The sequence below is a fragment of the Chelmon rostratus genome, chromosome 4 (assembly GCF_017976325.1).
Source record: "Chelmon rostratus isolate fCheRos1 chromosome 4, fCheRos1.pri, whole genome shotgun sequence".
NCBI classification, from domain to species: domain Eukaryota; kingdom Metazoa; phylum Chordata; class Actinopteri; order Chaetodontiformes; family Chaetodontidae; genus Chelmon; species Chelmon rostratus.
In genome coordinates, this window is record NC_055661.1 from 25060666 (window position 1) to 25078461 (window position 17796).

Sequence of the window (17796 nt, forward strand, 5' to 3'; positions counted from 1 at the left end):
CTGAAACACAATTTACTTACAAAACACCACCTCAAAGCTGCATAAGAATATGATGAATGAAAAATGTAAAATCACAAGGAAATAAAACAATTTGCCTCCATCTTACTCGTCATGTTTGACAGATGCATCGCCTCTTCATTCTGATAACATCCAAACAAAAAGCCCATTCACACTGGATGTGTTTCTCTGTGGGAGGTACAATGATTTTAACATTACCTGCACTGGTCGGTGATTTAAATGCACCTGAGTGACACACCTGTGAGAGTTACAGCCACAAATACTTCATAATGACAATGCTAACAGGCTGATGTGACTTTAGGTATAATGTTTACCATGTCCACCTTCTTAGTTTAGTGCCAAAGGAAGCCAGAGGTTGCTAATTAGCACTGAACACAAAGCACAGCTGATTACTTTAGTGGCATTTAGTCAAAAACCAAACCAAGAAATAGCCAAATTGAAATTCTGACCGGGTGATGGTGCAGGATGAAGTGATGAAGCTATTACAGTAAACCTGAGGGGAACATGAATACCTATACAAAACATCACCTAGTCGATGTTGAGATATTTCAGTCTGACTGAAGGAGACAATATGCATGACATAAAACACATAAGCCTGCCTTTAACAATCAATGAACACATATTTGGCAGGTTTCAGTTCATTTTTCTGTGTCGTAAAGGATTTATGTCTCATCCCTTTTGTTGTTGAGCTAATATTTCCTCCCCGTGCTTGAGTCACTGCTATCCTGTGGCAGAGTAACACACAAACAGTCTGTATATATTGTCCAAATGTATGACCGAAAAAATCAATGATTCAGCTCTGCTTGCGTCACAGCGTGACTCATGACGAACCGTCATTTCGTGTCCGCAGCCGTGTTTGTCTGGAGCACCTGTGGCTCACAGTCTGGGGGCTCGAAGAGCAGCGTGAGGTAGGAAAAGCCAAGAGGAAAACCACATCTGAGAACGAGGATAACAACTGTTTTTGTGCAAAGTCGGAGTCACACGCACAGCTTAACAAAAGCTGCCATTGCCACAGAGGAGCAAAACCACAACAAAAAAGAGAAGGCCCTATACAAGCAACAAGTATCACAGTGTCTGTATTGTACACATGTTTGGAGTACTCACGGTACATGGTGGAATTATCTAAACCTGAGACATGCTGTCATTTACTCAGATTATGGGCTTCCTGTTTGAAGTGCAGGGCATCAGTCCCTCTGTTTACGCAAATGATCTGCAGGAAATCAATCATGTAGTTGTACAAAATGTTTTTAGGGTTATAAAATTGATATTGTGGGATAGGAGAGGTTGTGTCTGATTTTGTGGCCCCATCTCAGCATGTGTGAGAGGTAACCATCCATTCCTGTCACCATGTCCAGTCCACTTTATAGGAAATTCCAGCTTCTCCTGAACTCCCAGAGCAGGTTCGGGCAGTTCTCTTGTTTACCTTTCCTGTGGCTCCGCCCCTCTGCTCAGCCACTTCCTGATCACCTTGGCCTGTTAGAGGTGAGCAGGTTCTGAGCTCACACAGGAGCAGTATTCCCCGCTTTGGGTTGCAGAATTCCCTGAAGAGCGGCAGCGGGATTAAATTTCTCCACTTGAGGACCGGCAACCAATCGGCCGACTCTGCCAGGGACAAAGTCCTCTTCACTGAGTCATTTAACTCTCCTTTGCCCCCCCACCCTCCACTCTCTGAATGGTTTAATGTTACACCCCGTGCGAGGCTTTACCTGTCCAGGTGGATTACACCGCTGAAAGTGAACGTCGCTCATGAAGTCATGTAAGTCCACTTCCCTCACTCTGAGTTGATTTTTTTATTAGAAGTGTCGTTGTTACTTGTCTTAAATGATCTAGTGTTAGTCGGTACAGACTGTTCCAGTGCTTGTTTCTGGTCTTTGTTATTTGCATGGGCTCATTTGCATTGAATCCTTGTGTGAGTGTGTCTCCACCTTCGCTTCACTGTGAGTAAGAGATAGAGAGTGCCTCTAATTATGCTGCATGTGTAGATTACTGTTACCTATGTGTCCGACCGCTAATCTCAGCATCTCAGCATCTCAGCTGGTGTTCAGTACAGTTTGTGCTGATCCAGTCAGCCATTCTGATATTAGAGACACTTCACAGAGCTTCACATCTGCCTGCAGCTGTTCTCCCGGACCGAGGTGTCAGGTCTGGCTCAGACTCACTGTGGAGATTGCTATGAACTCACTCACTCACACACAAGCTTTATGTAGAGGTTATTGAAAGGGTAGGAATTACATTGCTCTGTTGCTCCACATCCCATATGTTCATTCTAAATGGAACGACATGTGCCAGATTCGAGAAATAGTAAAAATATTAAGTAATGTTACGCAATAGTATCTGTGTGGCTGAAGCCAGAGACCTCTGAACAAACAAAATGAAATCAAGATAATAAAGAGTCCATGTTTTTGCTCTGTTTATGCTGCGTGACCATCATTACCTCCATCGAGTAGAGAGATTCCTGCAGTACATGTCGAGATAAGACGACATGACTCAGGAGGAGAGTCTTGGGTGTGTGTTGTTTGGTTACAGAGCAGATGTTTGCAGAAAGTGCAGCAGAAAAAATGCTGGAATTTTCAGTGTTTCAGAGGCATGTCTGAACACAACAGAGTGTGCTGGAGAGTGTGTGTGTGTGTGTGTGTGTGTGTTGTTAGACACACACTCATTGTGCCTGTAACTCCAGGCCGCTGCATGTTCATTTCTGCTCAGGGTCCATGATTACTGAGCCAATCCAGTGTCGGCCCGCTGCTCTGATTTTTTTTATGATCTGATGATGAAGCGGAACGTTCATGAGCAACTTGTTGCTCAGCCCTCCCACCCTGTGCTCGAACTGTGTCAGCGAGCGCGATCGAGTTTCTCTCTGACATGAATCACACAGCAGTTTCTGGTCTTGACAAGGTGAGATCGCACATGCCATGACTCCAGTCACCGGGCGTCACTTAAATGACACAATGAGTTTCAGCGCAGCTCACGCCGCTGCAGCACATAAAATCAAATCTGCAATGATTAACAAGCTAGTTATGCAAAAGAATGCTGTGCTACATTTCATCCAGCGTGCTATGCGGACATGCAGGCCTTCCGCTTTGTCTGATTTAGTGCGCCTTTTGCTCGGAGGGTGTGTTTCTTTTGATTGATACAGACATGATTTGATTCCGGCCGTGCTGCGTTTGAGGAGTGGATGTGTACATAGCAACATGCCGGTTGAGCGTGGACAGCGAGAGTGCTGACACGCACACAGTCACCTCGTCGCTGGGTTGTTTTTCACAGTCAGTCGCTGGGAAAAGGAGCTGACTCGGCACGGCCTCCTATCATTATTAACTCATCAAGCCATCTCAGATCACTGCAAAGTAACCTGAGAGTCAATCAGCGGATTTATTTGCACAAAACTTGCAATGTATGAGGAAGGAGGTAGAGGCTATCTTAAACAAACAACTCTCCCAGCTCTCAATCGGTGGAAAGAGGCAGCCTATTGAGCGAAAGCTTGACATGAAACACTGAAACCCCAGTGCTGAATTTACAATCCAAACACGGCTTTGTCTTCACTTTGAGATCAAAAGTGGAACAGAAATGTGAGCTGAATGCAGCACGCTTGGATTGCAGGTGTAGTTATAAAGGTACCAGTATTATGGGGTTAAAGTTCAGCCAATCAGCTGTCTGTGATTGTCACTCTGGAGCAAAGAGCAGCGGTGTCGTTTCATGCCACTTCAGGATCCGGAAGGAGCCGGAGAGAGCTGCTGCTCCTCAGGCACGGGCGTGTCTTTGAATGTGCAGACGCGTGCACGTATCCAAACGCATGTCTCTGCATGCAGGCTCGTGTGCTCGTGTGCGGGAAAAGTCTCGTTATTACGCAATCTTCGTTCCAAATGCAGATTATTATGGCTAATGGGTTTCAGTCGGGCTGTGCGCATCTGTGCGCTGAAGACGTCGTCCATTTTGTTTCAGACTAAACAGGAGTTCATTCTGATCCCTTCACTTTCCTTTTATTGTCAGTCATAGTTTCTCTTTGAACGCCAAAGTCGCCCAGGAGAGAACAGAGCACACTGAGAGAAGATTATGTTATTCTGCTCGGATCAGGAGAAAATATCAAACCACCTTCATTTTTCATTTTCTCTTATTTTGAATCACTTTTTATTATTATTTATTATTTTCAGCCACTGCTGGCATCTTTGTTCTCTCCCTCTCTCTCCCGTGCAGTGATGAAAGCGCTCGGCTCTGTATATGAGGCCAGACCTCAGTCGCAGCAGGTGCCACAGCGTGTGATGAATCAGCCGCGCTACCGCAAGCTCTCAGTGGGAAAGTTCATCTTTGTTAAGTCCGCTCAGCCTCTCCTTATTAGCCTTCCCCCTCGCAGACACACCAAAGACACGGAGCGTTTATGGCCGTCACAACCCGCGCCAGCTTCATTCTGCCGATGTAGAACGGAGCGAAGGCGGCCTCTTTGTTTTGACTTTGGCTCACCTTGTGTTTGCAACGTGTTCAAGGCTTCCATCAATTAAAGCACGTGGTTTGTCTGTTGTCTGTCTGCATGTTGCTGTACTGATTTTTTTGTTACACCTGAAGGGGTTTATCCTAATATAAAAATGTAAATAACAACTTAGCCAAAGGATTTGTATTTGTCTGCATTGGCATATTGAGTTGCACATCCAAGTCTATTAAAACGTTTAGCGTGAAAGCACGGGACATGTCCACTTAAACCAGCGCTGTTTTGAAGACTCCAAACCCGAGTTTTGTCGCTGTTGTTGTTTTTGGTTTTTTTTGTTTTTTTTAACAAGATCTAGTGTCTCATTAAGCAGCCGCGACGCAGTGGTGGGTCCAGAAATAAAGCTAGTGGAGCGCCAACAAGATGGCCGCAGCCAAGGTGGCGTGTGTCTGACTGAGCCCATCTGTTCGTGTCCATGTGCTCGAGGAGCCTGCCTGTTTTGGACATGACGTGTTCACTGGCGCGCTCACAACAACGGGCACAACGCAAACCTGCGTGGCAACAAAGCAAAAAACAAAAAAAGAAAGAAAAGGCCTCGCACAGTGCATTAACAGTGATGCGTGTTTGTCATGCAGTGCGGCGAGTGAGTGCCGGAGACTTATCTGTGTCTATCTGTCTCTACACCTGCTGCTGAGATGAGTTGTATTGATGTCCCTGCGCCCAGAGAAGAAATCTCAGTAGTTCGATATCACTTCCCCGTGCCAGCGGAGGAAGTCGAACAAGCTGAGAAAAGGACAGTCTGTGGGACGGCTGCACACATCAGCTGCTGCTGTTGTTCATGTGTGTGTGTGAAGGATGAGGCCGTCCTCTGCTCTGGAAACACACCTTATGAATATTTTCACACCTGGTTTACGTGATATGATAACTGTGACTGCTGTCTCCCTTTCTTCAGCAGTGGAAAGGACATGTGGCTAAGTACAGTACTTGAGTCAGTCTGCCTCGTTTGAGGTACTTTACTTTGTACTTCTACTCGTATTACGTTTTAGATTCAGACTTTGAATACAAAACAGACAATTATATGATACTTATATTATATCATATTTGGGGCCTCTTGTCACATTTCAGATGTCTACGAGTTGTTAGCAGTTCCACCAAAGAGAAATGCCTGAGACAATTTTCCAATATTTAGCAAAAGAAAATGTCCAAAGTACAGAATTCAAATGTCTGTTGCAATTTAGTTTGTTTCTAATAAAGTCATATATGAAAAAAAAATCACAGGAGACATTTTAATGCACATTACAAGTACATTTTGCTTGTAATGGACAGTGTTGTATTTTTACTTTTACTCGAGTAAATGATCTCAGTACTTTGCTGCACAAATCAGTTCTAGGAAACAAGGAAAAAAGTCAAATCTGGGAACTTACAAATTTCCAACTTCCAACGGAACAAGATTTTAACAAATTTTAAAAATCTCATCTCAAAGAACTCAGGTATCTTGACAGCAGTGCAGCCAGACTAAACAAACACGTCTGTCTGCATACAAAGAAATTTGGACTTCCACAAAGTTGATTTGTACAGCTTTATAATTCTGGAAATTCTCGTTTCTGCAGTGTTTTTGCTGTGTTCTTCTGCTACTACGTTTCTCACGCTGTATTCCTTCTCCTCACATGTTTCCCACAGGTCTCTGCCTCTAATGACCTCCTCTCCGGATTAAACAGACATCCCGAGGCCTCCCCGCGGCGATGGCCGAAGCATCGGCTCCACCCCTCTCCCCCTCAGACTATGGACTGCTGTCTCCGCCTCCTGACCTGTGTGCCTCATGCGGCCACAGTCACCAGCTGGAGGAGAACCACGAGTACCTCTACAAGGACGAGGTGGACGACGACCTGATCTGTCACATCTGTCTGCAGCCGCTCATCAGGCCCCTGGACACGCCCTGTGGACACACGTACTGCCAGGAGTGTCTCACCAGCTTCCTGCTGGAGAGCGACTTCTGCCCCGTGTGCCGCACGCCGCTCATGCTGCAGAGCTGCAGGAAGCCCAGCCTGCTGGTGCACAAGCTGCTGGACAAGCTGACTGTGGCCTGCCCCTTCACTGACCATTGCACTGAAACACTGGCCCGCGGTGAACTGGAAGACCACATCAAGAGCAGGTAGGATGGAAGAGGCACTGTGTAGTGTATTCTAGCATGCATTTTTTTGTATCTCAAAGAATTTTAGGGCCCATTATTGTGAATTTTATATCAAACAAACTGAGATATAATCATATCATCATTATTAAACATGCAGGAAAGTACTTGGGCATTTTCTCTCTCCTGTTTACCCTTGCTATCTGGCTTCATTGACCTTCAATAAACACACACTCTGAGTTTCCCACCCCCCTCTGCCCGTCGTCATTAACCCACAGCTCCATTTCCGAAGGGACGAGTTCTTCCTCCATCCGGGCTTTCATCTAAACTAGGCCCAGCTCCTCTGTTTATATATCATTAAAAGACAGTACTCTGGTTTCTCTCAGTCTGGGTGTGTTTTCATTAATGCTCATTAACGCTCCCCTAGCCCAAAGGCCTCTGGGATAATTAGTGTATCTCGCCACACATCACACACAAGCAGCGGAGAGGTTTCTATTCATTTGCACTTTATAAAAACCTCAAGTTGCATAAAACTCGATAAACTCTCAAAAAGTTGTGTCCTTTTTTCTGCCCCTTCTCTCTGTTTTATCTCCCCTCCACCCACCGCCTACACATACACCCTCCCATTTCCTGTTCCCTCTCTTTTCACACCTTCTTTTCCGCTCCATCCGTCCCTCTATCTTTCCCCTGCATCGCTCCATTGTCTCCCAGTCTTTTCCTTCATGAAGTGTGAGTTTCGTAATGAGGTGTGGAGCGCCGAGGCCGACTCCCAGGAGGATTCAGCTGCTCTCCCATAGTTAGAAGGTGTTATCAGTGAAGGTGAGAGGCCGCGTCCAGAGGGACGACTTTACACATTGTGAGCGAGGATGTTTCATTGAAAGGCCCGTTTCAACATTTCTCTTCTGTTCACTCTACTGTGGTCCAGTGATAGTGCTTGTTATTTATGCAGTGGAGTAACTGTGTCTTCCCCTGAACAGTTTTTTTGAAGAGTGCTGGTATGTGTTGAGTTTTAACATATGCAGATGGATGAGAAACTAAAAGAAAAACCAACACAGTATGTTAGAGCTGCAGCAGCAAATTAGATCATACATGATGCAAAACCCTCCACCTCTCCCTCTCTGCTGCCTTGTATCACCCCGCTGAGGCCATCCCACCAAATGATGCCCCAAATAGCCACACTTAGCTGACTTGGTTAGATGTCAACATTGCAGTGAAAGCTTGTTGTAGTGCTGCTGTTCGCACTTAGAAGGTCAAGCATCTGCATCGCTCTTCAGCCCCTTACACTCCCACAGCTCTCGCCATCTTGAAAACACCTCTCCACTGTTGACCCTCATTTGATCCTCTTCTGTTTTTACTGCTTTCTTCTTCTCTCTCTTCTCCTCCAGGGTCTTCCTTCCTTTGGCCTGTATTGTACTTTATACATTGTTGTAGGCAAAGGGTGTAGGCATAGCGCTTGACACAACTTCTGCGTGCTCACTGCCAAACCTCGCAGAGAGGTGGTACAACCTGGTAGACACTTGTTTGTACAGAGTCACTATGATGATATGAACCCTGATTGGCTGTCTGATTCAGACTGGGTTCAGTTTAAAAAAAAAAAAAAAAAAAAAAAAAAAACTAAATACAGGGCCTGCCTATAACAGATGCACATTTTTTTAAAGGAACCCTTCAATTAAATATTGTTAGTGGCATGCAGTGCTCAAAATTATTATTTTTTTATTAAAACAAAAATTATAATGAAAGAATATTGTCCACTTAAGTTTCAATGAGGTATTGGTTCGGCCACCATGAGCAGACAAAAGAGCTTTGATGCATATTAGAATAATCTCCACAAGCTAGAGTAGGTCATGTATTTTAGAAGCATTTTCTTTTATATTTATATTTGAAATTCTATTTACGTCCTGACAGCAATCAAAAATTAAATGCTCTGACAAAAAAAGGTATCTGAGGCTGTCGCAGGCCTCAAATAAGCCCATCCAATCATTGCTTCCCATTTTCCCACCGAAAGTCAACCCTGGTTTCTTTTAAGCATGGTTACAAACGTCCCCCAAAAACCAAAGATCTCATAGCCTTTACAGAATAATACGAAATCATGATCTTTCCTTGAGCCTACCAAATCGTTTTTGTGCCGAACCCTGATGAAAATGTAGCCGTAGTGGAGTCAAATGAGAGAATGGCGTCATCTGTGACACTTTTGGCAGGCACAGACGGAGCTTCAGATTTAAAAAACATCGTATGTGTCATTCTGGAGGCGAGTTACAAACAATGAATCATCAGTTAAGATGGAAGACCTGTTGGGTAACTATGACGCATAGTGGACCATTCACTGACCCCATGTGTGCAGGGACCTTTAATTCTTCACCTGTTGGTACAGTGTATTAAAGTTAATGGACTGCCTGTGAGTTGACATTTTATCAGATTCTCAAGATGTGTTTGATGTGCCTCTTTATTGACGATAGTGAGACATGACCAGGCTGTGCTTGCTGGTAGAAATAGAGCCAGTAAGGGCAAAATCCATCTCCTCCATATCCAGACCTTGATATGTGTTTCAAGACCTGCTTTTATGAAGTAACTCAACCATGACTTTATCTTTCTGTGGGTATTTTGGTGGCCATGATGGCAGAATACACTGTCTCTGGCAGCACCCCAGAATCTGGCAGTGGGTCAGGACTGGTAATGACTGAGACAGCCACGCCATCTGGTCAGAGCTGATTTCATACTCATCTAATCATTCATGACCTTTATTGGCCTTTGGTTGGAGAAATTGTCATTCTGGACACAACCAGCGCAGCCGAGAGTGAAATCTTAATTTGATCGTCGGTATGTCTTTCTGGTTTTGTTGCTTCGTCCTGTAAGGGCTTGCACTGAATTCAGCCAGAGAGCGCCTCCTCACCTGCGCAGGTATTTTCTTGTTCTTAGCAGCATGTAGTTACATGTACTGCCAGTTGTGCTTAAAACAGGTTTTTCTCTGCTTTGAATGCCTCTCGCTCTCATATTTTTTGTATTAGTCAAGTTAATTTACCCAGAGCTCCATATGTATGTTTTACTGATGATCTGCCTTGAGCATGTTGGTGGTTCTTTTTCTTTTCTTCTTGTTTTTGGGAAATCGTACTTGTTTTCAAGTGCACTTTCAAAGCCCACAGAGGATTCTTTAAAGCTTGTGAAAAGAATTAAGAACTCCTGGCGGTTTCTATTATTTTATACTGTGTTTAAACGTGCCAGGTACTTTTGTATGTGACCTTGCTGTTTCTGTGTTTTTGTACGAGAGATACAGAAAGAGTCTGAGAGACAGACATGAATCCACCTTGTAGCCACAGACAGCCACTGTGGACGGTGGGTCTGTACAACCATCATGCACAGCTTCCAGATATTTCTTTCACTCAATCAGCTGTCCTCTCTCTTATTGGAGCTTTTCTGGATCATATCACCCCTTAAACAGGATCATGTGATCATACCTCTGCAGGTGGGAGGGGCAACCTCAGGAAGTGGCCTCAGATAGCAGCGACAAATTAGCCTCAGTAACATAGGTTATCATCACTGTTATCACTCTGTAAATGCCGATTTTATTTAGTACTGCTGAATAAAATTTGTCAAAGAACTGTATTACCCATGAAATATTTACTGCATTAACAAAATAGTTCAAGAATTAATTTGAAACGTTGCAAAATAACATCCAAACAGCAACACACCCATTTAAACCAGAGAGGTCACAAAATTAAAAATGAGGTAATGGAACTGAAAAGAGGGGGGAGACAGAGGAGTGTGTGTGTTTGTGTGTGTGTGTGTGTGTGTGTGTGTGTGGCCATGTATCACTCATGTTGTGCTGACATAAAACTGTTTACACACTCACATTGTGGGGACTCGCCTTCCTTACTGGAACAAAACACAAGTCCCCATAATATAAATCATTGAATTTTAGGGTGAAGGATCTGGGTTAGGGGTTAGGGTGTTTTCCACACAACCCCCAAAAAGTTGACTTCCAATCCCATTCACATCTACAGAGACGGCTCAAAAATCCCCACAAAGTTCCGCCAAGACCTGAAACTCCTGGAGAAACTCTGACTGTGAAATGCAACACATCCACCAGATTATTCCTCCTCCTGATTTAAGATCCACAGACAAGGTTTACGTTTTACCACCAGTTGCATATTATAATAATGTTTGGCTGACACAGTCCCACGGCACACCTGGACTTGCCTCACAGCACCCCTTTAAAGTAGCTAAACATGCAGAACAGTGTGATCATCGCTCAACTTACTAACATTTCAGCTCACATCCATCCCATGCTAGTCGAAGACAGAGGCACTGTATGACCACATTACCTGTCTGAGACCTAACAGGTTGAGTTCCCACATCATTTATTTCCCAAAAGCTCTTCTCCTCTAGCATACTGCTAACTTTCACTGAATAGCTCTCTACTCTAATTTCTCAAGCCATCTGCTTATTTCCAAAGCATCAGTGCCTCTTCTTCTGTACTCAGTATAACATGAATGTACTGTATGTACAGACGGGTCCCTTGGTTTATACCTATAATACCTGTCCTGATAGGCTGTCTTTATAAGGCGAAATTTAGAACACAAAAATATAATATATTTCTGAAAATACTCACTTTGACTTCGCATCACTATGAGGAATTGGCTGCTGTGAGTGCGCAATGAAAACGAATAATAGGGTGTGAGAGTGTGTGTGTGTGTGTGTGAGAATGTATGTGTGCATGTTATGATGGTGTTTTTGTGAGTGCGAGTTAATGTGCTAGTGTATGAAACGACTCCTGTGGGGCAGACTGGTTTCTGTTCACAAACTGCATCCTGTCACAATCCAATTACATTTCCATTTCCTGCGTGCCCTGTGGTCCTGTTGCTGTGCGTACCGTTCAAATACTGCAGGATAACTCAGAATGCACGCATGCATGCATTGACACACACAAACACACACACAGACGAATTCAGTCTGTAGCCACACTACCTCCGTCCATGAAAAATTTATTCAGACAGGGTATTTACACCAGTTAAGTGTCTTTCTCGAGGGTAGCAGACAGCTCAGCGCTATGAAAATTGGATAAGAGTGGGAAAAAAGGTAGAAAGAGGGAAAACGAGGAAAGGAAAGGAAAGGAAAGGAAAGGAAAGGAAAGGAAAGGAAAGGAAAGGAAAGGAAGGGGCTTTACAGATAAAATTGCCATGACTCTACTTAGAATAAAATAGGCAAATCAATAACCGTGGAAAGGGATTGAGGGTGCATTTGGAAATGCTGCAGTATTTCACATTCAAAGTTCTTTTGCCGCCATCTCTCCTTCTTGCTATGTGTTTACAACAGAAGAAGACGGTGTGACGACAGCGGAGAGAATCAGAAAGGGATGACAGAAGAAAGAAACACACACCTCAAACAGCCTTTAAATGTTATCTCGCTGCCAGCAACACGTAGCACAGTCCATCAACGCACACCTCTCTTCCGCTGACTTCCCAGCTCTAAGTGCCTCCCCAGCTCCCTGCACAACCTATCAGAACAAATAGTGATGACAGACAGGGTTGTTATTATGTATTACCTGCCATCCTGCGTTGTCTTCCTCTTTGTATATTCTGAAAGTGAACGTTTGTGTGAATGACTGACTGAATGAATGATTGGACAGTGGTTCTCTAAAGATTTATTCCAAATCTTCTTATTTTCTGCCTGTCTTTCTCCTTCATGTCAGTCAGAGTAACAAGCTTCCATCGCTGCAGGGAATATTAATTAATTTGCCGGTGTGTTTTGGTCATGCTCTGTCTTTTTTTTTTTTTTTTTTTTTTTCCACACATGTAGGCAGATTCTTTTGAGCGATCAGACCAATCTGCTGCACAGGGAGCAGTCCATCGTCAGAGAGGAGGGGTGAGGGTTTGGCGGCAACGCACTCCCTCCCTCCCCTCCATCCTCCCCTTCAGGGACCAACATATGTGCAGGCAGGGGGGAGGTGAATGCAGAGGCTGAGCGTGTGTGTGTGTGTGTCTGAGTGTGTGAACGCGTGAAGAGGCCAGAGCCAATCAGAGCAGCACCAGGTACCTCTCCCCCCATCCTGTCTTTGTTTGGTCTGCTCCATCTCCCCCCCCCCTCAGTGGTTTCTGCTGCAGTATAAGTCACAGCCTGCGCTGTTCTCTCTGACACACACACACACACGCGCGCACACGCACACACTGAGGGAGACAGACATGCACACGCACGCATACGAGCGCAAATCCTCTTACAACTCGCCAGTGCCCAGAGCAGATTAAGGGGCTGCACATCTCAAATTGTATTCCAAATGTGCCACCTTTGCATGGGTCTCCTTCCGCTTCTTCTTGCACTTTCTCCTCTTCCTCCTGTGCCTCAACGGGACTTCTCCTCTGCACCTGCTTCTGCCACCGCTTCTTCCTCCTCCTCCGCTCCGTCTTCAACCTCTGGCAACCGGCCCGTTTGCCTCTGCAGCTGAGATGACCGGGCAGCCAGCCTGAGGCAGAGGAGGAAACTGCCGAGCTCACACAGGCACAGAGGCAGGGAGAGGGGGAAGAAGCAGAGGGGCAAAGATAGAGGCTGAAAAGGTGGGAAGTGGAGGATTCATTCTGATCTGAGAGTGCCTCTGGAGAAGGAAGGTAGGCGAGGAGGGGGTGGGTGGGGGTGGGGGGTCAGCACGGCCAGGTCCGGAGAATTGGAGGTGGAGGAGGAGGAGGGGGAGGAGGGGGGAACAGAAGAGGAGAGCGCTTCAGTGCAGAGAGGAACAAAAGAGGGGGAAAAGAGAGGAAAAAGAGCCGAGCGTTGAGCATGAAGGCTCTGCTGCTGCTGGTCCTGCCCTGGCTCAGCCCGGCCAACTACACAGACAATTTGGGCAACCTGCACATCCTCTATTCTGAGCTGTGAGTACGACACTCAGCCTCCCCCCTGCATCCAACATCACTCCATCTCTCCCCTCCATCAACAGCCCCTGCAGCCGCTCATGTGTTATTGTGCATGTCTGTCACTTGGTCTGTGTGTTTGTTCGGTACCGTCCTGCTTGTTTGTGTGGAACTTCCGATGTTTACGTCACTTTACAAGCTCAGGTGTGCCTCTTTGGTGTGAAGACGATCATAGAAATGCTTTCTAATAGTCTGGTCACTGGTTGCTGTGGCACCGGGATGCTTTGTGCTGTCCAGGACAGTTTGGATGCTCCAGCACTGCAGCATGGTCTCACTCTCTCTCTCTCTTCAGTGGCATGTGTGAGTGTGTCTGTGACTATTGATCTGAGCAAAATGTCAGCATGCGTTTGCTGACAGTTGTAGGCTTTATACGCCGTGTGCGCACGCGAGTCCCGCTAAGCATGTGGACGGTGGCAACTACGGTGTGTTTGTTTGTGGAACAGACTTTCACCTCAGCATTAAAAATTCATAGCTGCCTACTCTCGCTACTCTCACATCTGTTCAATGTACAGTATCGTCTTGCATTCAACAAAAACAAAATCACCATCAGTGCATAAAATAACACATAATGTAAGGAACACACCTGTTGGTGCATAACCTTTCCTTTAAATTAAGATTTTATCAATAGTTATATCACCATAAAAACACAGATGGGCAGCGAGATGTTGTTGAATTTTGACACCGTGGAAATGAACCTCTTATCAAGTGTGTCAATATTAGGGCTGCAGCTAAAGATTGCTTCTATTATGGACTGATCTTTTGACTATTTCAGCAATTAATATTAATCATTTAGTTAAAAAGATATTGAAAATAGTGAGAAATGCCAATAACAATTTCACAGAGCTCAAGGCAACATCTTTATATGGCTCGACTAACAGTCCAAAACCCAAACACATTCAGTTTACAGCGATGTGAAACAGAGAAATAGAGACATTTTAGAAGCTTGAACCAGCGAATGTTTGGCATTTTTGCAAAAAGAAAAGAACGAACAATTACATCTCAAAATTGTTGCCAACTTCTTGAATAATTGACTGATCATTTTAGCAGAATTCAGCGACACAGCGAGGAATTTTTATCCGAACAGGATAGACCTCAATGAAATGTGCTCTCTGCTCTGCATCAGCCCTCAGACTCTCTTTGTGTGGGAGTCAATGTTGGCTATATTGAGCAGCTCCGTGTGAAGCCAGGGCTCTCTGATCCCCAAGCTGGGCTACCGCTCCTCTCTCCAGCCTGACGGAAATGTCCCATTATACTGCATGAATACATGGAACAATGGAGCGCCTCGCAAATCCCCTCATTTCATTGTATGCTCTCTCCACTGAGTGGGGCTTTAGCTCCTGCAGACACCACGAGCCCATATTGGACGGCGGCGGATGCCAGAGAGGAGAGAGGAGAGAGAGGGAAGGACAATGTGGGCAGATGGGTTGGAGAGGTAGCAGAGATGAAATCCTTACGTTTGATTACATACAGCAAAGAACGGGAGGAGGAGAAGGATGCAATAAGAATGCAAATGAAGTGGATGATTGGTTCAGGGAAGTACAGCAGAAAGGAGAGGAGAGATGAAGGAGGCAGGAGGGTGTAAGGTCAGTTCCAGTGCCTGCCTCCCATCTGGCCATACATTCAGCTGCCATGGTGACGGTATGTGGGTCATTTCAATGAGGGGTTGTTTGTAAATACAATAATCAGATTTCCCTCTGACTCTCTTTGTCCAACAAATGAGACGTATTGACAGTCAGACAGTGTGTGTGTGTGTGTGTGAGGTTGTGACAGTGAGGTTTTCGCTGATTATGATATGACGGAGAGAGAAAGCAGCAGCAGACAAACGCGGACGTGGTGTTTTTCTGCCTGGCTAGAGAGCACTGGCACACCATTTGTCTTTATCCACACTGTTGTCAGGAGCAGCCTCCTCCAGCTCCCCCCTGTGTGACCACCGTCTCCGCCTGCTCCCTTCCTCCACCCTTCTTCCTTTCCTCGTTTTTTCAATTTTCATGATCACCGCAGTCAGTTTATTCCGCGTGGGGAAAATCTGAGCGGCTGCTGTCAGTCTAACTCACACCTAAACGTGCGTGCACAGGCTTGTATGCAGACTGTGCAGTGGCTCCACGCAGGGTGGAGATGGAGCTAACTAGATGGAGCTAACAATGCAGGAATGTTTCTCTGTGACGAATGCTTAATGTGGCCACAGCCATTTGTCAGCACCAGCCAATAAAAAGGCAGCAGTGGAGCACCTAGATTGCGATTTTTTACTTCCTAACACACACATACACCGTTAGACCTTGCACGTTCCCTCCCCCAGCCCACATGGCCTCTCCTGATAATCACAGCACAGCGCTGTAGAGCATTAATGATTAATCTATGTTCATTTCAGGGCCTGCGCTGAGATGTCTTAAACACTATGATTAGCTTAGCTTCCTTCCTTTCACCCCTGATCTAGGAGGTGTTTGATCAGCGAGAGCTGCGCGCACTCCCAGTGTTCCCGACATCTTCAGCATGGACGCATTCTAACAGGATTAGCCACCCGGCCGCCCCGCACTCGCCAGATCCGAACAACACGAGTCATTTGTTTATGCCGGGTCCATCCGGAGTCAAAGGCAGCGCATGCCATGCCCTCTTTGGCTTCGTGGCCGCTTCGAGTGTGGGGCAGGCTTCACTAATTAGACTTTTGTTTGGATTAAATATTAATCCCTGATCTGTAGTGAGGCCGCTCTCCCTGTCTCATTGTATCTGGCAGGCCAGAAATACAGGGAAGGCCAGGGGAAGAGTGTCTGAGAGATAAAAATCATACTAACAGCCTCCTGCCCTCCTGAGCAACTTGCACGGCTCTCTAAAAAGAGATAACACTAAATCAGCTTAATTATTTCTTTGCATGAGTTTTACAATATGAAGCATATTCGGTGAATGTGTCATGGGAGTGTTTATGTGCATGGGTAGACAAAGTCTACAAGCTGCAACAGTGTTAAGCAGTTTGCACACAATCGGACGTGAAAGGAAACACAGGGCAAGGACACATGTAGAGGACACGGGGAAATTTGTTCACAAACAAACAGACAAATGCATAAATCTCATATTACATAAAACAAACACGCATGAAAATACACACGTTTGACCATGTATAATTGAAGTGCGCACAACGCATGTGTACATACACAGTCACAGAAGAACAACATGAATTATGCATGTATTCATTTATTCATGAACAGAAATGAGTAGCAGGTCAACTTGTTTACTTTAGCAGAGCCTTCCTGTCAGATGTGTCTCTGCTCAAGCAGAAATGCAGCACACCAGCAAGGTGAACAGGTATTAGTGTCAGCAGGCGGAGAGGGTTTAAAGATGAGATTGAGTTTGGTGTTTTGGGGAGAGAAGCGTTTCGCTAAACCTAAATGCACGCTATTTGTTCCCGCACTGCAGTGCACTTTCAAATCTGTGCTGAATCATTTACATCAAGCGCCCCACTTTCTTTGTAACTGAAGTTGTGAAAATAGGTGTCTGTTAACCTCTGCCTCTGGCTGGCTCACAGTCTGGCTGCTGTTTAGGGTCTTTGAGGCTTGACGTGTTTAACATGGAGTATTTTCTAGTCTCCTGTCTGCAGCGGGCTAATCTGTAGGAAGGGTTCCGTGTGAGCGGCCTGCAGAGCAGAGAGGCAGCCGAGTGTAACTGACAGCGGAGAGGAGAGCGGCGTAGAGTTAATCTCTCACGTGAACGGTGCCCCACTGAGTGCCAGGGCTTTGGGTTGGGCCGATCAGCGCTGGCCGTGTTTCAGGCAGTTGTACCGTGGCACGTGGAGGTAGAGAAAACGGGACACTGCCAAGGGCTAGTGTGGCGTGAAGTGAGAAATATAGGCTAAAAAGGTGCCAAGAGCAATGTGGGACAGCAGCCTAGTGGGGATCCTCTGTGATCACGTCCTGTAGCGTGGAGGGATTTACAGTTACGCTTCAGAAGAGAGAAATGTGTACACAGTATTTCAGCCACTGTTGAGGTGCACATATGTGAAGTGTATTAGCAAGCTGGGATCCAACTCAGAAAGAGAGCAGAGAGTAAATCAGTTCTACCACTTCCTGCACCCTTCTTCTTCTCTGCCGACAAAACGAGTCAGATTGACCTCTCGGTTGAAACCGGATACTGACGCAGTAAATGCTGCATAAATGTCCTTCCAGCCCGATCATGAGGTCAGGGCTCAGCCGATGATACATATTGATTGGCTGAAAAAGCATGACTGAGGAGTTTGGGCCGTTGCTAACAGGCTGACACGGCGCTGGCTGGGGAGGCCCCTGCAAACACTCGGATGAATCAAGCACGCCAAACCTGCCGAGCCGCCGCTCGCTGCACTGGAGCGCAACGGA

At 45.7% G+C, this 17796-nt stretch overlaps 1 protein-coding gene across 2 annotated transcripts in view; it reads left to right on the forward strand.

The window, feature by feature from the left end:
* The first annotated feature begins 1499 nt into the window (after positions 1-1499).
* lnx1 (ligand of numb-protein X 1) overlaps positions 1500-17796 on the forward strand; it is a 34120-nt gene continuing 17823 nt past the window's right edge. For both annotated transcript variants that reach the window (XM_041935020.1, XM_041935022.1), the window contains exons 1-2: positions 1500-1774; positions 6113-6584. In XM_041935020.1, coding sequence (XP_041790954.1) covers positions 6175-6584 — 410 coding nt within the window. In that variant the 5' untranslated portion in view covers positions 1500-1774; positions 6113-6174. The remainder of the gene's footprint in view (positions 1775-6112; positions 6585-17796) is intronic.